The sequence below is a fragment of the Chlamydotis macqueenii genome, chromosome 7, assembly GCF_036417535.1.
Source record: "Chlamydotis macqueenii isolate bChlMac1 chromosome 7, bChlMac1.mat, whole genome shotgun sequence".
NCBI classification, from domain to species: Eukaryota; Metazoa; Chordata; class Aves; order Otidiformes; family Otididae; genus Chlamydotis; species Chlamydotis macqueenii.
This window is the reverse complement of record NC_141562.1, coordinates 19,610,082-19,632,599: the sequence shown is the minus strand read 5'-3', so window position 1 is coordinate 19,632,599 and position 22,518 is coordinate 19,610,082. Positions and strand designations below refer to the sequence as shown.

The 22,518-nt window shown below is 43.8% G+C and overlaps 1 protein-coding gene across 1 annotated transcript; it reads left to right on the top strand.

The window, feature by feature from the left end:
- Positions 1 to 482: 482 nt before the first annotated feature.
- On the top strand, positions 483 to 16,965 carry LOC104478329 (annexin A8). Its single transcript, XM_010118650.2, has 14 exons — positions 483 to 537; positions 3,159 to 3,238; positions 3,347 to 3,393; positions 7,528 to 7,618; positions 7,884 to 7,978; positions 9,220 to 9,333; positions 10,170 to 10,260; positions 10,886 to 10,965; positions 11,590 to 11,649; positions 12,185 to 12,278; positions 14,144 to 14,239; positions 14,489 to 14,547; positions 15,411 to 15,533; positions 16,853 to 16,965. Exons 3-14 carry the CDS (start codon positions 3,373 to 3,375, stop codon positions 16,907 to 16,909), a joined length of 981 nt encoding a protein of 326 aa, XP_010116952.1. The 5' UTR covers positions 483 to 537; positions 3,159 to 3,238; positions 3,347 to 3,372; the 3' UTR covers positions 16,910 to 16,965.
- Positions 16,966 to 22,518: the final 5,553 nt, after the last annotated feature.

Sequence of the window (22,518 nt, the reverse complement as noted above, 5' to 3'; positions counted from 1 at the left end):
CAAATACATGGGTGGAATTCCCAATAGGCTGTGCTGTTCTTGTTAGGCTTGAAAAAAAAGAAGTGAAAGCCATCAAGTAAGTGAAGTTGCTGAGCAGTGGAGAACCTGGTTTCTGTAAGCTTTTGTGTTCCAAAGCAGTCAGCTCCTGGCCTGAAACTTTCCAGGCATAGGGCCAGCCTTTACAAACCTACAGATGGGAAAGGGGAAAAGGGGGCTGCCTCTGCACCCAAGAAGACTTTAGTCATTCTCAGTCTAAATTAGAGCATTCTTCAGATTGGTGTTGTTCAACCTAAAACAGAACACCCAGAACTTAATGGGTGTAAAAGCTTCTTGAAGTAATGTCAGTAATACACCTTTCTAAGGCTATCAGCACCTTTTTGTCGTGCCTTAAATATTTTGGGGGTTTGAAAAAGGTTGAGCAAAATCGTGCTTGTGATTTCTTTTATAACATTCCTTATGCGAGCTGGATATGTATCAGGGGTAGCTCCAAGTCACTGATTCAAGCTTGGAAATTCCCAAGAGTGGAGTCCAGAAAAGGTAAGTACACTGGTAGCTTCTTCATTTTGTCTAGCTGAAAATTAATTTAGACCAAATGGCTTAAAAATGCACAAACCAAACCTGATTATGGTGCACGTTCCTCGTCTGCCAGAGGTCTCTGCCCATTCTTGCTGGCTGATGGGTGTGTTGGCAGGAACAGGGACTCTCTGAAAGCCTAGAGGAGGTCTATGGATGAAGCTTGACACTGTACGGGTGTCTGTAGCCATGGTACGATGGACCCACTGTGCAGGTATTCCTCCTGCGGATAGCTGAGATGACAGTATTTGTAAGTACCACAGTTCCCTACAGTACAAGCAAACAGGATCAATGTCTGAGTCATAATCTAGTCACCTTAATGTGATGTTGGACAGAGTTTCTATTGACAGTTTTGTTCATACATTTGGAGTTCACTTTCCAAAAAGGAGTATTACCTGAGATGCAATAATGGCCTCTTGTGGGTGTGAGGGAGACAGGGAAGCTTAGAAGAACCCATGCATCATCTTCTGCCCCTTTTCTGAAGTTTTGCATGTTCCCAAGTGTAATTACTGAGTTCTATGTTAGGCTGTGCCTTACATAGCTTACTGGCACTGTAAAAGATGTGTGCGTGTGTCTCTGGTGCACAGTAGTAAAATGCATGAACCACAAATAAGCTCACTTACATACACAGCATCTGTGTTAAGGGAGGGACAAGAAGTGTAGTGACGATGTTCATCTTTAAAAAAATATCTAAATTCCAGTTTTAAAAGTTCATGTTTAAAGCTGTTCAGTTAAACGGCATCTGTGCAAGAGAAAGGGATATGGGATTGTAGTGTCTGCCTCCTGCTCTGCTGGCCTGCGAGGGCCGACTGCTCTGGTCTGTGTGAAGAATGCAGTGCCGCTCTGAGCCTTGCGGCAGAGTTCAGGTTCTCCAGACCTTTCCTAGCCCATCCATATTGATTTCTTAAAATTTGGCCAGTGTTCATTTGCATTAAAATCCCCTATTGTGTCCCTTCACAGCCTTTTCAGTTCATGCTGGCAAGAATGACCACTTGGGCTTTTCTCCATTTTCTGTCTGGTTTGTTCTCTGCTCCCCTCCGTGACCTACAGCTGTTTGCTGTAACTCTGTGATTTTCTGTCTAGAAGGTCTTCCTTGTCCTTGGAGTTCTCAAGAAAGCTGATCTCCATGGCAAGGTGACCCAATTAAGTCTCAGCACAGGGAAAAGGCACACGTTACCAGCCAGGCACAGCCTTGGGATCCAGCAAGAGCAAATCCACCCTGCTTGTGAATCCACCTTACCTCCAGGAGGAGGAGGAACAAAGGACTGCTCCTGAGCTCTCCTTGCTGTGTGCTGTTGATGAACCTGCCTCTCAAACACAAGTGGAAACCAAGCCCATGCAGACCCCAGCAGTGTGCTCGTTATGCCAAGAGCAATGCCTCCTCTTTCATGACTTGCCCTCTCTGTATGATGGGTGTGTCTGAGCCAGAAGCAGCTGGCACGGCTCATTCACTCAGGAATAGCCAGGGCAGCTTCCCACGCCGTGGGGGACCCTGCAGGGTTAAATGAAATAGCAGTGTCTGGGAAGGAAATAAGAGAGGCCCACAGCCTGGTGTTTACCCAGTGTCCCATGTGGGTCTGTAAATGTGACAGGGGACAAAGTTCCTATATAGCCAGGGTGAAGATATAGCTGGTGGGAACATTTCCATCAGGGCAGCTTTCCATTTAAAATAAATAAGTAAATGCTGGCACGGGTCTGACAAAAGTCTAGACAGGAAAATATTGATACAACAATAAGATTTTTCAGCTGATTTCACAGAAACATTTCTCCAAATTGAAACATAAAGAGTTGTTCAGCTTCTTTTTAAAATAAACATGAAAAGGAACAAAAAAATAACATTTCACACTCCATTCCTAAGCCTTAACATGTCACAGCAGTTAGTGCAAGCTCTGTGACAACTTTGTTGGGGTTGGCATTACTGAAAGCTGTTAGCCTTAAACGTGCTGGCCTTATGTTATCCTAGAGATGCTTCTTGACTCATGCCATGCAAGCCCAGGTATGGGATGGAGAGGACCTCCCAAGCCTCTGTGCAGACTGCCGCTTTATTGAGCTTTACTGAAGGTGTAAGACATATATGGTGTGGTGTGTGGCTGTGTTTGTAATGTGGGTTGTGTTGTGTTTTTGTTTTGTTTTTTAAAAAAAAAACTTTTTTTTTTTTTTTGAAGGAAGGGAGGTAGAGGAAGGTTTGTTAATTTTCTAGAGTCCCATTTTGCTGTGTTCTGGATTGACACAGATAGAGTCTGTAATAATGAGTGAGTGGCTTATTCTGTTGCAGCAGAATTCACCAAGTTGCAGTGGAGTTTTATGCTGAGAAATTACCTGGTTATAATTTGCATGTTGTGCTGGTGCCAGAGGCCAAAATGTTAGTGGGGAAGGGTGTGTGTGGGGAGAAGCAGTGGAAAAATTACAATGAGCTTTAGTCAATGGGCTTGAATGTAGGGCTCCGCACAAGGGCAGCCTTGTTTATTAGAGCAACTTGATCTCTCCCTGTGAGATCATATGTGAAAAAACAGGTTGAGTCATGTCTAAGGGCGTTGCCCCAAGGAATTTGTAGATACAGATGATTTATACCTGCGTGTTCCCAGCACAGAGAGGCCAGTTACGTTCTGCAGCTTCCAGAGGGAATAAGCCTCCTGAGGAGTACAGTTATTCCAATTTTCTTGTGGTAAGTTTATTGAAAAAGAACTTTTTTTTTCTTTCTCTTCTCCCTCACCCCCTTGAAATCTCAGTTTGCCTAACTGTAAGGTGTAATACATGTGGTTTTCCTCAACAGATCCAGTTATCACTACTGAGACTACAATGGCATGGTGGAAGGCCTGGGTAAGTAGAGGGAATGCTGAAGTAAGAGACTTTGACTTAGGAGTTGCATCAGGCACTGTGAGGGAATGAAATGTTTCCCTTTAAAAATCAGCCAGGCCTATTTACTGATATTTCTGACTCTAAAATAGCTTTCAGCTCTTCCAAAACCTTGGTTAAGGAAGGTGTTAACACGATTGCTGTCTTTAAGCAGAGCAATCTTTGGTCCTTCAGTTGAGGGTGATGCAGGGGGTGTTTGTGTACCTCTGTACACGGTTGACAGGACCAGGGAGCAGCAAAGTAACACCGCTGAGGTCTGGTTTAGGTCTTAAAGCTGCAGGCTCTTCATCTCCTCCTTTCTCTTGTGGCAGTGAGTTAAGGGCACTGGCTTGTTCCTGTTTCGATCCCCAGTTGTGCTGGCAGGCTGTGGTCACGGAGGGAGATGTGGTCAAGCCACAGTGTCATTTTCCTTGATGGGTTTTTAATACTGCAACAACGATGTGGACTTGGACACCCTGTCTGTCTGCTAGGAGCCAGAAATGCTGCATATGTTCTCTTTTTAAACTCTGGTGGCTTCAGGCGGAATGTGGCAGGATGAGGGGATGCTGATGGCTTGCGCTGAGGCAGCCTCCAAGGTACGGCTTGGGCCAGGCGGCAGGCAGCTCTGGTGGTGTGCACAGCTCTGTTGCCATCAATGGCAGCTCTCCCATTTGCCTATGTGGAAGTAAGGGTTTACGCCTGGACTTTATCTCCAGGTACCAATAAGCCAAGGCCTAGAAGAGACCTGCTGAAGGCATGCCATGGAGGAATACTGGTAGAGGAGTCTTCTTTCCCAGCCCAGTGCCTTGCCCAGCACCACTACCAGTAGTGCTTTTTCTCTTGACTGCTTTTGTGTTGTCTGTGGAAAGATTTGTGTCCCTCCTCCGCCTTGTACTGAAGAAGGCTTCATGTTTCAGCAGCTTGTGCAAGGGGTGAGGAGAGCAGGGGGCCTCAGAGGGGCCTCTGCTGTGGCGTGCCAGCAAAGGTGGCGGGGAAGCGCAGGAGCACTGCCTTGCAGTGTGTTGTGTTACCTCAGGTGCAGTACATCATCAAGGAGAAAGAAACCACTGTGCATGAACATGACCTTTTGTTAGGTTCTAAGTTACAGATTTGCAGATGAGGGGTGGGAACTGGAGAAACGGAACAAAATAGAAACAAAACAAAACACCTTGGGGGTTGGGGACTACCAAGCTAATTCCTACTTTCCTTCAGATAGACCAGAGAGGCAGCTTTCCTGATCTCAAAACATACCGTGATTTTTTTACCCCCAGAGAGATCACAATTTTAATCTTCCTTTCTGCTGATCTCTCTCTGTCTCCCTATTTCCTTTTGTAAGTTTAGTGAAAAAAGTCCAGTAAAATGTACTTTTTCCAAAGCTTGGAGGAGTTCTGACTTTAATTTTTCCCTTTCTTCTGATCTGTTACACCCCATCTCCCACACTGGAAATCTTTTGAAAATTTGCAGTGAGGAAAGCAGGAGAAAAGCCCTCGAAAGCTCCAGTGATCTCTTACTGATTGGTGTTGTAGTGGGTGGAGGCATGAAGAAAAGATGAGATGGCAAAGAAAGGATAGTAGAAAACTGTTTTAGTTTTCCAAACCCTTCATAAAAAATAGAACTCAAAAGCAAACAGATGAAAAAAAATATGAAATTCCACTGGGGGGGGGGGGGGGGGGACCAACAACAAAAAACACTAACCCCACCTGTCCCCAAATTCTGGGTTTTCAATCAACTGCTTTTTAGGTTTGAAAATATTTTTCAATTCCCTTCCACTTCATTTATAGGTAAAACTTTTCAGAGCACTGGCTATAAGGTGCACTGATTCCATTGCTTTCATGCCAATTTTCAGTCATGAGTGTTACACTGATGCCTTGAGCAGTTTCAGTTAGGCAATGGTAGGATCAATTCATGTGGGAAACAAGCCCAAACTGAAAGGGTTACTGTGGAAATCTGTGGTGATTGTACCTGTGCTGGAACAATTAAATACACAGAGAATGAGGTGTGTGAGTGAGTCATGTGTTCACCACTTGAACCAGGATGGGCTGTAAATATTTATTGGAATTAGTACCAAAAAAACCCCAAAACTATTGTTTAAGTTGTTTCTGCTGCTTCCACGTGAAAGCTCAGCTTTGCACTCCCTCTTTCTCTGAATCACCAGGCATGGGTGCAGCTAGAGAGGATTGCCCCCCCGCCCCCCTTTTTTTTTTCCTTTAGAGCAGAATCAGATGGTTGAGTGTAACCTGCTTTCCAGGGCAGTTATTATGGTGCTGGCTGACTTCACAGGGGAGTGGAAAGGAGCATTTGCAATGGTCCTACCAACTCAGCCAAACCTCCTGATCCAGACTGACCACAAACCTTTGGAAGTGGCAATGCTTTGGTCTGTCATTGCTCTTTCTGCAGTGACAGCTTCACTACAGCCTTGAATTTGCTGCTTGGTAGTCATTGGGACTCAAAGCTGTATCTAGTGAGAACTTTCCTGCAGGGACTGTCTGCTCTGCAGCGGCTCTCTCTGCTGGGAGCAGGGTGTGGTAGCACAAGAGTCTGTGCTGGCTGTAAAGCAAACTTCTGAGAACTGAAGACCTCTTCCAGATCTTCCTGTATTCATCAAGTGATTGATGAATACACTGCTTCTCTTGATTGCCGCTTGCTTCCTTGTCACTTCTCCCAGAGCTTGGCTGGCAAATGTGCTAGCTATAGCTACTGGTAAAGCACTCAACGGGACACCTGAGCTGGTTAGCCCAGAGCCAGCCTGAGCAACTGTGTGGAAACTCTTCAGCTGTGGTGCTAGGCTAGACCTGGTGTTTGTTGACAGGCATGCAGCCATTAATCTTCCACCTTCTCATTAGAAATGAGGAATACAGGTCCTGAAGGGAATTTCCAGAGTCTTTTCTACCTAGCAAGGATTGCTTGAAGGCTTTTGCTCTGGGGAGAACTTGGATGAGACTCTAGGAGAAGATGAGTAGAGCCATCTTTAGCACAGGAGATAAGAATAGAAGGGATTTGCACCGTCGCAGGAGGCTGGGTGGCACTTGGCAGTCACGTTATGCAAGTCGGATGGGACAACCATAGTGATTTCTTCTGGTCTGTAAGCTCTGATTTGAAGGTCTTTTTTATCTGACTCTGAGGCCACCCCCATTGAAAAATCTATAAAGTTGTACCGATATAATGAGTTCAGTATTAACCATATTCCTGCAAATATGAGAACTGATGAGAATATAGTAGTTTCCTGAGGCAACTTAAATCTCTCTACTGCTAAGGAAGATAAAATTCTGTCCATTTTTGGAATAAAGTGGTGATGACTGTCTACGACTCATGTACTCCCCTGTTGATAGGACCTTATTGTTAGAGATGCATCAATATATTCAAGCCAGTCCCTTGACTAACTTTTTTAAAATTCAAGCTCTTAAGCCTGGCTTCTGGTTGATGGCCCCACTACCTTGTGGTGGCTGCGTAAGTCTTAGCACGTCTTTCTGCCCTGGGGCTGTAGCACTGGCAGGGCCTTAGGGGTCTGTCTGGAGGATTCCTGTGTGGAGGTCCTTGATTCAGTGGAGAACATCTCACCTGCACCTCTCCAGATGGATCTGTTCCTTCCAAGTAGTCTCTTAGCCCAAATCCTTCCAGCAGAGATACTTCCTTCTTGAAATCATCTGCGCGTAAGTGAAGCAGCAGCAGCAGGAGAATAAAGCTGCTACCTAGAAAAATGGTCTGTGAGAGCATGACTATTCCACAAAACAAAAAATTATGGATAAAAACTACCCTGCACCAAATCACCAATAAATGCTGTTTCTAATAGCAGTATAATACAGTATACATGTTATGAAGTATTGTATTTAACGGGTGAATATGAAAGTGTGACCTACTCAGCTTTTTCTGCCAGACTGCCTGCCCCTAATGACTGCTGCAGCAGCCCTAGTCATGCTTTGCACTTAATGTTTCTGCCAGGAGATGAAGGAAACGTGTGTTCTCTTCGAAGGTCTGCTGAGACACTTTGAACTAGCCCCTCCACTCTTCTGTGCCTTTCCCATGTGTAGGCAATCAATAATAAAATATTTTGAAAAATAAATTAGTTTTTTCAGCTGATGAAAAGCAGTGGTGAAAAGTCTCATATTTTTCTTCTTTCAGAGTGAAGCAGAGGGCAGGTCCGTGATAGGTGCTTTGAACTTTGACCCTGCACCTGATGCTCAGACACTGTATAATGCCATGAAAGGGCTTGGTGAGTTGACTCCAACCACATTTGTAAATTCTATGTTCTGCTTACAATTGCCCAGTTGAAAGCCATTCCTTAAGAAAATTGCAGCCAGAGCATTTTTTTTTAATGTGTAAAATTAAAAGGGAAAGTTTCCTTGTTATGTACTTAAACTTCTGCATTATGAAGACAATCAACTAGGGAAGGTTGTCTGAATACTTGAACTGGGATTTTGGACTAGTCCCAACTTATTCTATGCACTGTGTTTATGGCTTATTGTTGCTTTCCACAGGGACTGATGAACAAGCTATAATTGATGTCCTAACCAAGAGGACCAATATGCAGCGTCAACACATTGCCAAATCCTTCAAAGGACAGTTTGGAAAGGTTCTTCCAAAACAAAGGCATATTCAGTCATGTTTAACTGCATGCAGGATGTAGAGAATGGGTGTGCAGTTCATTCTGCAAGGATGATGTAAACAATATGCAGCTCTTCTGCAAATAAGTAGATTAGTATTTATTTATAAGGCCTAAGGTGGATGTGTTAAATTAATTTTTGGTCAGAAAAACTGGTTTTCCCCCAAGACTGTAATTTTTTTTCTAAAATGCATTTTAACCAGACATGTTTTTTAAAAAAATCTATTTTAACTTCAAGTGTAATTTTTAAAATTGTTTTTGAAGATATAACAAAAATGGATACCTTTCTAACTGGCATTTTGAGTAAAATATTGGTTTGGTTTGGGGCCCTTTTAAATGCCAAAGAAAGTTCAATTTAAAGACTTATTTAATTGCATTTGTTTGGAAGTTCTGAAAATGAAAACAAATTGCACTTATTGACAAACATGTTTTTCTGTAGCTATCTTTCTGTCTTTGATATATTCTTACTTTTATTGGGAAAACCCTTCCACTGGCAAACTCTTCCACCAGTCATATTCTGGAACTAGCTGTCTGAGAGTCACAGTTAAAAAGGGGGAAAGAAGGAAACGTTTGGGGAAAGAGCAGCGTAGGCTCTTGGGGCAGCACAGAAACAGGAGTCTCCAATGGCCCTTGCCAGAAGGGGGACTGCCGTGCAATGGCCTTAGAAAGGGAAGCAAATGTTGGGGGGGGCAAGTATGGGGCAATGAATAGAGTGCTTGTATCCCACTAAGACAAGGTGAGTTGTACCCTCAAAAATCTGCATTATGGTAGAAGGGAAGTTTGAAGTCTGTCTTCAGACTGTATGCCTGATTCTGCAGAAGTCCTGGGTGTATGTTTATCTGCAGGCTTTGGGAATTGGCTTTGTCTGAAACTGCATCCCTTGCTGAGTTCAAGGCTTTCAGCTGCCTGGTTCTGCGCTCTGAGTGAAGCAAGGTGGAAGAAGATTTTTATCCTCCCTACTCTGCTGCAGTATTAATTAGTACCTGGGAGAAGCCTGAGTAATGGGACAACAGGGAATGTTGGAAGGACCTGGACAAATCCCATTTTGGAGTTAGATGCCTTTTTCAGTCCCAAGACTTTTTTCTAATAAACTATCAACACAAGACTGTAGTTCAGCTTCATTGCTGTAGGCCATGGGGATGGAAACAGCACTAGGCAATAAAGAGAAACTCTGAGGCTTTTCATGTAACTGTGTGGTGCATGTTTAACAGGATCTGATTGACAGCCTGAAGTCTGAACTGAGCGGCAACTTTGAGAGGCTCATTGTAGCTCTCATGTACTCCCCCTTCAAGTATGATGCCAAGGAGCTCTATGATGCCATGAAGGTAAGCGAATTGCATGCTGATATTCAAGTAGCAGCACAGATCCAGTGTTAATTTCCTGTAACTGTGCTTATTAAGGCAAGTGATAGTAACTGGACTGTTACATGATTAAATTTGTTATTAGCAGAGCCTTTGAGAAATAGTTAATTATGCTATTAATGCCTGTCTGGGGGAAAATGCTGCTTTAATGTTTAAGGGTATGTGAGAGTTTCTGTACATAGACGTCTCGTAGAGCCTGGGGAAGGCAATAGCAAAACTAAACTTGGCTTTGGTGAGGAATGAACACCCACAGATGACAGTTTTCAGTTAAATATCTCTTCACTGCTTTCTGCAGTGCCTCTCATAAATGGAGCTCAAGGCAACTGCCCTGACGGCGCACCTGAAATGTGAAACCTTTAAGAAATCAAGGAGTGGTGGTATGGGCCAGGCTGGGCTTGGCTGGGATCCTACCTGTTGATGCAGTATCTCTTCAAGTTTCAGATGCAGAGAGGTCTGTTAAAATGGTACAAAGACGGACTGACTAGGCAAGGGTTGGTGTCTGCATGTCCCTCTGACACTGTTCATCAAAGATCCAGATCCAGAAATGCACTGCAGAAGTCCAGGGTTATATAAAATCATCCTGTATGAGTTAGGCACCTCAGTAAAAGAAACCGTGTTCAAATCAAATGTACTTTGTGTCTCCAGCTTTCATCCTGACAGCTTTTCACAGCTCAGCGTACAGCCTAACACTATGCTACCATCCGACTCCTCATGTGCCCATACTTCTCTAGCAATAAATCACACTCCATGACTAGACACCTTTCTCCACCTTTATTTCTCCACTGTGTTTTCAATTAAAGGGTGTGGGAACAAGTGAAGATGTTATCATAGAGATCCTGGCATCCCGGACAAAGGCGCAGATCCAAGAGATAATTAAGGCGTACAAAGAAGGTAAAGTGCCTGGGGCTTCGATTCCTGTGGTAAGAGCAATGCTGGCTGCCCGATTGCACAGCAGGTGTTACCAACCAGCACTGTCAGCAGGAGGATGGGATTTTTAAAAGCAAGAAGGTGTAACCTGACTCTACTTTCAGCCTGGCAAACAGAACATGGCTATGCTGAGAAAATTTGAAATTCCTTTCTAACTGTACATCCAGCTAGAGGAAAAGGTCAGCAAATCACAAATTGCTTCAGCTTGGCCACACAAGCTGTTGTCAGAGTGCAAACATAACTGTAGCTATGCACTTGACTTTCTCTCCCTGTTAAATACACTCCAGATGAGAATTTATCAAATATGTATTTGTAAATATTTGATATCTCTTTGGTCACTTAAACTATATCTCTAACATTAGCTTTCTGTTTATACATTGGGCATCAGTGGAGCTAGTGACTCAGTCGAATGTGAATGCCTGTTTGGGTATCGCTGAGGATGTGAGTTGATCTCAGCCCTGTTTTTTTTTCCGTAGTGACCTTCTCGGGTAGTGTCAGGCTATTGTGTGTAGTTATGTGATTGGCAATATCCTGACTCTATCACTCAAATAACAAATCCTTCCTTTGTCCTTCTCTTTCTCTTGGCTAGAATACGATTCTGATCTGGAAGAAGACATAAAATCGGAAACAAGTGGCTACTTTGAACAGATTCTGGTTAGCCTTCTTCAGGTAATGCTAGAGATTAGAAATGAGTATATAAAGATCTTCACATTTTTCTCGTCCGTCTTGGAGAACACATGCAATAGAAGATGCAATGCAGTAATGATCACCAGACAAGCTGCAGAGACAAATGTCACTTGTGCTAGATCTCTGCGTTTCAGCTTCAATGTGACAGAAGCAGGGAAACGCCCTTAGCAGCAGTGAGAGAGCTGGGAACCTTCAGTCAGCTGTGCTGCAGGAGGACACCTCACTTCCACCTATGCATAAAGCCATTGCTCTTCAAAGAGCCATGGCAATCTTCAAAAACAATGTCCCTCAACTACGATTCACCACTCTTCCAGGGGCCGCCCCATCAATGCTGAGTGCATTTGGATGCATTTATCCTATTGTGTTTTCAGAATTTTCTTGACGAGCAGCAGAATAACTTAGCAATTGTTTGGCTCCACTTCATATGGCTGATTTCAGTGCCTTTCAGTGAAGGAGTTAATATTTATGCTGTCTGAAACACTACTGCTTCAGTAGTCTGCAGAAATAGATATCTGAGGAGAATTAGTCTTGAATATATACTGTGATCCTTATATATGGAAGGTACTGAATGAGACAAAATAGTGACCTTTCTTTTTCTTCTCATAGGGTGAGAGGGACAATGCCACTCTCTATGTGGACACAGCACTGGCTCTCCAGGATGCAGAGGTACTCTCAAATGCCTGTGGTCAGTGGTATGCCTGCACCTCACCCGTCTTGAACTTCACAGTGCTTCAGTGGGCAGCAGACTCCTAGACAGCAGAGGGCTGGAGCCACAGGATTTTGGCCAGGAGTCTTCTCCAAGCAGAAGCAACCTGGAGGTTTTTAGTTTTGTCTGCACTGCTAAGCCTTACTGATCCAAATAGAAGTGATGACAGCTGGGCTTTGGCTCAGCTGCTTTTGATATGTGGAAGTATATGAGTATGGTGGAGTGGGAGAGCAAAGAATAGGGAAGAAACCTCAAGAGCGTTGTTGGCTGCTCCTGCTGCAGGAGGGATGGAAAGGGTGGAGATAGCGGCTGCTCCAATTTGACTAGAAGGAGCAGTCAAGGGGTTTCATAATCAACCGTTTTAGGAGAATCTAGTTCACACAGTAGTTTAGGTTACTTCAGACCTCTTTACCCTAGCAGTGCTTTAAGCCAAATTGTTCTTTTGCCAGCTGCACACACAGAACATCTCTCTAACAATTGTGTGTTAAATTACAGGCTCTATATGCTGCTGGGGAGAAGATAAAGGGCACTGATGAGATACAGTTCATCACCATCTTGTGCACAAGGAGTGCCACACACTTGCTGAAAGGTATGGAGCCGAGCCCATGGAGTGTGGGCTCTGAAATGAGAAATCGCTCTAGCCAAAAGAGGAAGCAGGGATACAGATAGGAGAGGTGGGTGGTCAGAAATATGTACCTGAGTCTGTCTCCTAATCCTTGGTCACTCAGTGACCAAAAGCTGCCAGCAGCTTTCTTGAAAACCTGTGAAGACTTAGTGCTGCTGAAAATCAAGTGGCTTATCAAGGAGTCCTTATACAGTGGTGACAGCTGGATGGTATAGCTGTTTTTATCAACCCAAGGGGAGGGAGAGTGAGTCCCTTTCTAACCAGGAGGGAGCATGTTTGGATGTGAGTTCCTCCTGGAAAAGAAATGACTGAAAAAGGAAGTGCTGGAGAATCTCAGAGTGCACCCTGCATTTCTGCCTCAGGCTCTTATGAGTGTGTAGGAGGCTGCTGGGAGGGAAGACCCTAACGCAGCTCCAGCTAAGGGAATCCTCAGCTCTCCACTGCCCCATGCAGCAGAGACCTGGCCTTGCCATCTCAAGACTTTTGAGGCAGTCCAAGGCTCTGACTAACAGATTTTGTTTTGTAGACTGAATCTAAGCATATGAAGTACTGTGTAAATCACCTGGACCTAAAGTGATAAATTTAGCTGATGATAAATTAGGTATGCTTGAGCTTTTTCAAGCTGAGGTCTTCTGAGACTGTTTCCTAGGCCCTGGAGGCCAGCTCCCCCTTGTGTTTCAAATTTAATCTCTCATCATCACTTAGAAAACAAACAAACAAACAAAAGTGTTTTCTATTCTTCGACTGTGTCTGCCTTTAAGAACTAATTTCAAGTAGTTGTTGTCAGGATGTCATCAATCTTTGGGACCTACTCTATCACTAGGCAAGTAATTTCCTCTGTACTAAGGCAGCTTGTAGCTGTTTATCTTTAAAATTTGAAGCTAATTGTTACAGGTTTTTTTGGGTTTTTTTGTGGTGTTGGGTTTGGGTGGTTTTTTTTTTTGTTTTGGTTTGGTTTTTTTTATATGGAGAGTAGACCTCAACTGAGAAGGTTGTATCCATCTGCTTGTTCTGTGGTATTACCTTTCACCAAAGTATCTGAGTGTTAATATTTAGAGATCTGATCTTGAATGCTGTGCAAACTTCAGTAAGATGTTTATTGCATTACATAGCATTTTTCCTTCTTTGTTAGTTTAAAAGCTAGGACTCAAAACGGAAATCTGTAATTCTGAACGCCAGAGTATCCAGAGGGTATAAGGTGAACTCTGTTGCTGAGCTTTTGTTAATTTGAGAATTTAAATATCTTGGAAATCTGTACCTGTGCTTGGCTAATCTTTTTTGAGGTTTGTTTTGGTTTGTTTGTTTGTTTGTTTGTTTTTGGTTTTTTTTGTTTTTTTTTTTTTGAAATGTGGTTGAACTAAGTTTTCACGAGCTGTTGTCATAATTTAAAAGTCCAAGGGACGTGAGGAGGATAGTCCTAGATTTAATTTGATTTTATTTTGGCTCCTGAAGCTGCTAACATAAACAAACACAAGACCAAATGGTAGAGTTGTGCCAAACCTGTTGTCTGCTTTATTTCTGTGGTTAAAGACAGCAACGGAGGGTCAGTTTTACAAATGAAAATGAGGTGACTGAGCTTGCATTTTCAAATGAAGGCAGGGAATTAAGACAGGTGGATAGGCGGCTGGGTTTTTGTGAACAGTGCCATTTATTTTTGTAGTTGACTTCTAGGCTTGCCTAAAGCCTTCTGAAGTTGGTGTAAATGTGGCCATTGCTTTAGCAGGATCTGTCTTTTCATACTGCCACAGAAACAATACCTGTAAATACTAGGCAAAAAATACCTGAGCAGTTGCTTGGTAAAAAGTTGAAGTTCTTTGTATTTCAAACAGTGTTTGAAGAGTACCAGAAACTAGCTGGTAAGAGCATAGAAGATTCTATCAAGAGTGAAGCTCATGGGTCGCTTGAGGATGCCATGCTCGCTATTGGTAAGAGTTGCTACATTTCCCTTTCTTTTATCTGAGTCTGCTGCCTTTTCTCCTGCCTGGCCTCCTGACTGTTATGGGATGGATCTACTTTATAAAGGTATCTGGTAGGAAGCAAAAGGTACTTCTTAGGTAAGATAAACTCTGATCCCGGGGCACACTGAATTAATGGAAAGCATGTTGAATCTCTGTTACCTGCTGCCCTGGACTGGAATTACTATTGATTCTTATTGAGCCTTTTTGTATGCCTAGTGAAATGCACCAGGAATGTCCATTGCTACTTTGCAGAGAGGCTCTACCATGCTTTAAAGGTAAGGCTCCTCATTGTAGCATACTTGTTTTCATGCTGGACATAACTTGTAACCTGGCTTCTGCCAATTCAAATTAGAAGAACCAAGGTTGTGGTGAAATCCAGCAAGTTTAGTACTATTGTTGCAAGAAATAGCAGAATTCCTTCAAACACCTTAGCAAATACCCTTTAAGGTGGAGATACCAAGAGAGACTGGCTTTTCTGACTTAGGAGTTTGCAAGAAGCCCAGTCCCACCTTCTGGAACATGAACAAAACTTCTGGGAGAGGCTTTTCTAGGAGATTGATCATGGTGAAATTTTGCCCATAATCTTAACTTAATGGATAGGACCACAATATTTTCCTTCTAGGAAGCAATTCTCTCAATGGCACTGTAAAATCAGAGTTTAAAATGGGAACACATAAGGCATCTGTAGATTGTGCCCCTGTAACTCTTAACTGATGTGTAAAAGATGGCAGCTCTGCCAGCTTTGTGGAAAGCTGAGATGACTGATTATTTTTGTTATTAATGTGATCTTAATTTTCCTGTGAGTAATTAAACAATATTGGTTGAAGCCAAGAGTTGCACAGGTGATGCTGCAGAAGAGCAATATGTATTCAGTGCTGACTTCCAGCTTTGTAGCATGTTTGTTTTTGTGTTTGTCATGTGCAAAGACTTACAGCATCTTCCATGGTGGGCTTGTGGTATTGACAGTGGCCCCTGGGAGGGGTGTGGGGGTTGACTCTCCAGAAATAGAAGCTGATGTGCTCCAGAACATGTGCCAAGCAATGTTTGAAAGCTGGCTGCTCCTGCCCTGGACCAGTTTGCAACAGCTTATCCCTTGAACATCCACTAACATCACAGACTGATACATCTGTCATTCCAGGGGGCTGGCACCGATGATGGGACTCTTATAAGGGTGATTGTGTCTCGAAGTGAAGTTGACTTAAATCTTATAAAGGCTGAATTCAAGCGTATTGCAGGAAATTCTCTCTCCAGTATGATTCTGGTAAGCAGCATCTTGATATGATGGTTCTTAGCCATCACACACATTCCTAACCTGTCCAGCACTGTGGGATGCTTCCATGGTTGTTTTCAGTAAAAATGTCCTTTCTGCTAAGATCATAGCTCTCCTTAGGCCTATTAACAGTCAGCTCCTTGAGATACGTATATGCCTGAAAGGTGAGTCAGATTGTATGCTCTGTAAGTGACTTGAGCAAAGCCAAACCCCAGGAGAGACTGCTTCTGGTTTTTCATGGACCAGATGCTGTAACTGTGCACTTTGTGGTCTCCTAGATGAATCTAGATTCACTTAATCTGCCTTTCCCACACTGTTGTGCCATTTTGTCCTCTCTCTCTGCTGCCCTTAGCTACCTCAAGCCAATGCCATGTAAGTCAAAACAGTGCTGGATTTTTTTGTTTGTTTGTTTTCTTTTATTTTCTTTTTGTTGGTGGTGGTTGTGTTGGTTTTGGGTTTGTTTTTATTTTTTAACTGCCTTATCCAAGACAAAGGCCTGGTCTATGCTGTGGCAAGACATGTTTAGAAACTGAACCTTGTCAAAGCTTATCGTAGTTTTTGAGGTTTGAGTCTCAGCTCTGAGTGAACGAGGCTCCCCTATTAGGGCTGAAGCCCATTTGTCCTAAGGACTCTGGAACATTCTTCTCCCCCAGTGCAAATGGCACAGAAGCCCTATCTGTAGCAGTCCCCATGGGAAGCCTGGTTCTGTACTGAAGGCCCTTTCTTCTAATTGACACTGTCAGTGTCTGTCATGTTGATTAATGATCAGCCTTTAAGGGTCGGTACGGGATATTCATTCCTTCTGAGGAGTGGAACGGGCTTTACACCTGTTGTCACAAAACATTCAAAGGGAGCAAATTTTTTTTTATCTAGTGATACTCTCTAGACCAAAATGACTGTATTTGTGGCTTTTTAAAGAATGTGATGTGTCGGGGCTAACTATACTGCCCTTCCCCTTCCTGTAGGGGAGAGACATTACACAAATACCCAGGGACATAAACTCTGAACGCTTGGTTGCTCTCATTCATGCTGACTTTGTCTGTGCCGCTCAGTGGGATGGAGCCCTGATCAATTGCTCACCTGGATTCCAAAGAAAAGAATTGGACATCATAAATGTTATTTCAGGTGGCAGCTATGAGCCTCATTTCTCTGTGTGTCAGCTGGCAGTAATTCTGATGAAATCTGGCTTGCTGTTCCTTAAGTCCTTTCCCTGTGTAGGCATATTCCACAGACTGACAAAGTCAGCATTCAGAAGTATGTAGAGGAACTTCCACACTCACCTTTTTTAAATTTTTTTTTTCTCCTGTCAGGATGATACCAGTGGCGATTACAAGACAGCCTTGCTGAATCTCTGTGGCAGTGACTGACAAAATCTAGGAGGAAGATGCTGAAATGGATAGAAAGAAAATTAACAGTGAACAAGGACCTGAAAATGTACATGTAGAAAATCTTTCCGTTGATCCAAGTGGGGAGAAAACGAAGATCAAACTTATGGTCAAGATTTCCAAAACTCTCTGAAGAATGTGGATGCTCATTACACATTAAAAGCTATTCACTTCTGCAACAGCTTTTCAAACACAAGTGGGAATGTTTCTTTTTATGTTTCTATTTTGTTATGTGCAATTTCCCTTCTCTTTTAACACGCTGTGAAGGGTGGCACTTCGATGTGAAATTAAAGGCTTTTTAAAGCCCTCTGTAGGTGTTTCACAAGTCTGAACCACCCTACAACTCTTAGGTTGTCCTGAAGCCTTGCTAACTTCACTAGGACAAGCTGGTACAGCATTGACCATTTGATGCTAGCAGGGTGGATCTGAAGGAGTCTCAGATAGTAATGGGGCTTTCGGACATGGATCAGAATGGGAGAACTCAGTCCTGGGGGGCCTGGTTTAGCAGCTTTATCTGAATAACTTCAGTGGGGGTTCAGCAAGCAGCAGGGAATGGCAGAGCCACGTGGGCTGTAAGCGTGCGGAAGTTGAAAGCTGTGTGCTTGATTTCCCTGTGGCTTATGTGAGTGTCTGCAGGGGAGGGGGAGACCCGCAAGTTCAGGGTGCGACATCAGTGTCAGACTGTGGAGAAATCAAAAGTGGGCCAGATTATTTGGTTTTGGTGAATATAAGATATTCTGCTCTTAGTTTCACAGTCACTTCACAGAGGTCAATGGACTGCCTTGGAAGTTCCCCCCCCCTCATCTCGGTAAGGGCACCTAGCACTTGCTGAGTGAGGTTCCAGATTTGGACAGTGATAGGGGGAGAACAGGATGAAGTGCTTTGAGAAGCTTGAATCTGCCTTGACTGATGGTTGTCTCTGATGCTCCCTCCACTCTTAAAGCAACTCATTTGAGTGTGTGATTACCAAATGCCATCGTGTTCAGAACAGTACCTTTTCTGGTCGAGTGGGTGAATGTTACAGCAGGGGGATGGTTTCTCCCTTGCACTGCTCAAATGAGCAGGAACCAGTGTAGTGAGAGCAGTGAATTCTAGAAGTTTTGGGGAGTCTGGGACCCAGAGCTGGGGTCAGCATATCTGCATCCCTTAAGTGAACATGAAGAGGAGGATGTTTCAATCTCTGATCCTTTAAGTGCTTGTGTTTTCAGTGATATCCCAGTTTCTCACCTGGGCTAAAATGAGTTGGCTCTAGACTGAGTGTCACAGGGAGGTTCTTCACTCAGTTTTTGGGGGATGGGGGCCAGCTCCACGTGTCGAAGGACAGGGAATCACATGTCCCTTCTGCTGGCCAGAGGACTCACTTGGCTTTCTGGAGAGCCCCTTCTTCTCGTTGATGCTGATGATCCGCCTTCCCGTTTTTTCCTAACAGCAGGTTCGGGTGCTGGTTTCCAGCGAGAGGCATGGCTGGACAGGCGCTGGGGTGCGGGCTGCGGAGAAAACCGTGCCCACATCACCATCTTGTGGGTGACAGCTGGTCTGCAGCCCGGCGGCGGGCAGCCTGCGGACCCACGCAGGACCCCACGCGGGACGGTGAGATTTGCTCCCCTTCGAACAACCCACGCTTTCCTCCCAGTGGTTGTAAAATCTGCGATGGGTTTGCTGACAGGTCTCCCCTTCATGACTCCTGTTTGGGGCCTCCCGCCCTGCTCTGGTGGAGAGGCGCTGCAGAAATGCTCTCTCCTGACCAGATCCATGTAATGAGGCTCTCGCGAAAACAGGAGCCATTTCCCTCCGTGTTCAGGGTATGATTTAGGAAAGGGCTGATGGGAATTTGTAACCCCCTAAGCAGGGAATGTGAGTGATTTATACGGTTGTGTGCATGGCACCTCCATCTCCTGAGGCTGGACAGACAGTGGGTGAGAAGTGATCCCAGCGTTGAAGGACTTGAGTAGAAAAGTCTAACAAGAGCCCAGCTCTTCAAAGATATTTTCATTCAGAGTTGCCTGTTGATTTCACTGAAACTTTAGTGCTTACATAGTCTTGGAGCTCCTGTACCAGGGTATTCATGCCAGAGGCTGGCTTTTCTCCTTGGCCTGTGCTTAGCACAGTGGGTTAGGATTAGAGTTGTTCCAGTGTGATTGTGGTCCCAGTTTGTTAACAACAGCATGGGAGATGTTGGTGAGTTGCCCATAGCCTCAGAGGAGAGCTGGGAAGGAGGAACAACTGAGGGAAGTTGATTCTATCACTGTAATTGCTGGGAAACAAAACAATTGTAAAACATCAATAAAGATTTAATTACATATTGATTGCTGCTAAAATGTTCCCTGGGTGCACGGGTGCTTTAATAAAGCAGAATCAATTCCTAAGCTGTTCTAACCAGTCTTTTCCAAATGCAAATATTGACTTAGGGCCTTTCTATTCATTCACAGTTTAATTAACAGATTTTATTGCACAAAAATCAAGATAAATGCTTAGGAAGGAAAAAGGTGGTAGGGACGATGTAAAAAACGTCCAGAACTACTGCAGGCTTTCTGCTGCCTGTGTGCCAGCCTTTTCCCACCTCCTGTGCTGTAGGAATCCTGTCTGCAGGGAATCTCCAGGCACTGCCCTAATGCCACCTTGCAGTCCTCCCTGGATGGCTGCTCCCTGTCCTCGGATGCAGCGCACAAGTGGCAGGGGCTGTGCTAACCAGCAGCGTGGTGGGGCATAGGTACTTTAGCTCTCTGCTCAATTCACATGTAGAGATAGTTGACTCTGGCTACCAGCTCTGTTCCTGACACCTGGGAAAACTAACAAAAGTCTATTCCAGATATGATGCCAATGCACTTAAGTCATGTTTAACCCCTGAAGGCTCCTGTTTCAGAGAAAGCTCACTTTATATACTGTTGCTTAATTCTCCCAGCATCTCAGTGCAGATGTGGGCTGAAACCCAGAAGTCTGACCACAGGATCCCCAGGCAGTGGCCAGCCACAGGCAAGCCAAGGCTCTGCTTAAGAGGTAGCTCATCACTGTGACTTCTGGGGAGAAGAAAAAATTGGATGGGTCTGGCTTCATTTGCTGTTCTAGTTTGCAACAATTTGGAGCAATTTTTGTATAAAACATATTCAAGCATTCAAACTGAAGTTAAAAAACTCCATCCTTCCTGTCAGGAAGTGGAAGAAGAGCACAGCAAATGTCTTAGTTGGGCAAAGTGGGAGATCTCTTTCCCATTTCCCCATGCTTAGGAATGTTTTTTTTTTAAGGGAGAGGAAATCATCTGAGAAGGATGTTCAGTCTTTCTGGTTCCCTAAGGTTTCCGCAGCAGTGCACGGAGCACCTCTGGGTGGTGTATGGTGTTGAGCTGGGGCTGGCGTGGGGCAAGGAAAGGGCCTCCCCTGAGGCACCAGAGCTGGCACTGGGGCATCTGTTGGGGAACCCACACAGCACTGCCTCTCTTCAGAGCAGAGGGTGGGTTTGCCAAAACAGAACAGCACAGCATGTGATCTGGGGAGAAGGAGAGGTGGGTTGTGCTAGCACAGTTGGCCCCATTGGGTGCTCTAGGGTGGGCTGAAGGGAGGCTTGAGAGGACCACATCCTCATTGCTGGGCAGATGGGAGCCTTTCTGGATGGAAAACACTGATTTTGGGGGTTTTTTTTTTTGTTCTTAAACTGATAAATTAAGGTAAATTAGTGTTGATTTATGAACGTAATGTGCTGCAGTGAGGAAATACTGCCTGCCACAGGCATCCGGATGGGATAATGGAGTGTCCTAGTATTGTGGCTTATTGCCTGGCTTTCTTGAAGGAGCATGTTATGCTGGCAAGGTGGCCATCCGATGATGAGACCTTCCTTGGGACCTATTGGATGGTATCTCCCTTGCAGGGAAGATAGTACTGAATTGTAAAATGCTAAGATGGGACTGTGCCAAAGATATAACAGGCTTTCCTTCAACTTCTGCCCTGAACTTGAATGCCCAAGCTGACTCCAAAGACTCTCCACTTCTTTAGTGGCTCGGGTTGATAAGTGCAGGATATCCCCATCTATATACCCCAGCAGCACAGAGATGTTTTGTTTGACGCAGTGCAGTGACCTCGTCTCCTTACACCACATATAAACAAGAAGGTCACTCCAATTCTCCATCATTCCCATTGCTGCAAACAATTCTGGCCTTGTAAGTAGTTGTTGTTCAGTCTTCTGGTGTCGTCCATTTGAACCCAAAGGACTCATCCCTGAGGTTCCAATAAATTATCAGTAGAGAATTTGTTGTTTACTAAAAACCTTATGTTAGGCTGCAGGAAAAATAATTTGTACTTTAGATTTTATATCTGACTGTTCTCCCAGAAGATGATAGAAAACCGTCAGCCCTGGGGACTTGGGCTCCTGTCTGTTTGGAGGAAAGTATGATTTGTTCAAGCTGTGCTTCTGTTTTCCCAATATCCCTTCCTGTTCCAAATCTCAATTAGCCATGGTGCATCAGCATCATGCCTTGGACTGCTCATGTCTGTTGGAGGCTTAGGACTGGCGTTTCTGACCCAAAGTTGTATGCCCAACACTTAAGCGTTTTACTGGTATGGGAGTTTGAAGCTCCCAGGGACTTTATCCCATAATACTTAGTACTTTTTAAAACTAGAAGAATGCATATGGTGATATTTTGCTATGATGTATAAATCCTATGCAAGTGGTTTTATAGTCCTGAGAAGCCTTCTCTGCATTGCTGGCTAGATAAAAGTACTTATTACAAAAGAAATGCAGATGTCCGTAGATTCTGTACATGTAGGGATCTAACATTTGGAGAAATAAATAGCTCTGCATCATACAGAGGAACCAGTACTGTGCTATCTGTGGTAATGAAGAACAGGATATGTTGTAGGCACAGTATTATTAATAAATAGTGAGCAATGCAATGCAAATCTGTAATTCAGTTTAGAATTTCAGCTGAAATTTCTCTTTGGAGTTATAGATGACAGTGAGCTCTGAAATCGAATTACAGTCCAAGCAGGAACTGAGTCATGTGTAGTAATGTTCTAGGGAAGCACAGAATCACAGTCAGCACTGGGCAGAATGTTATTGGCAGTAGTATATTCACTGAAAAATGGCATTTGGTGGACATAAATGAAATTTAACTGAGCTTATAAGTGAATGTCGCGTAGAAAAATAGCAGAAAAAAGAAAGTCAACATTTCCATGTATTTATTTTTAAATGGCAACTTTATTTTAAAAATTGTTTCAAGCTGAAAAACAATTATTAAAAGGTTTCATTAGTCTGAAGCTGAAACATGACATTTTGGAGGGGAGAAAGTTGAATAGTTCAGTTTACCTCAGCATATTTTTTTTACTTTCCTAAATATCTGCTAAATTTCTATTTTAGAACCAGTTTCCCCTTCAGTTCCTTGGTTTAGCCACTGAACTGAAAGATGCCTTGTTATTTTAGCCATAATGAAGTCTGATGTTCTTCAAAAGGGAGGAGGGCAGAGTCATTGTTTTAATTGTCACTAGGAATCTTGTCCAACAGAAAAGATCAGTGTTGTGGGGGCTGAATTCTGAGTTAAAAACAGATCCCAGAAGGTCTAGACAAGAAGAAATAGGAAGAATACAGCTGAAGTCAACTCCTAG

Excerpts from the sequence above, each read along its gene's own strand:
- LOC104478329 (XM_010118650.2), top strand. The coding sequence starts at position 3,373 with ATGGCATGGTGGAAGGCCTGG. Across the intron at positions 10,966-11,589 it reads TTCTGGTTAGCCTTCTTCAG|GGTGAGAGGGACAATGCCAC; the intron begins GTAATGCTAGAG and ends TTCTTCTCATAG. Across the intron at positions 15,534-16,852 it reads CTCTCTCCAGTATGATTCTG|GATGATACCAGTGGCGATTA; the intron begins GTAAGCAGCATC and ends TTCTCCTGTCAG.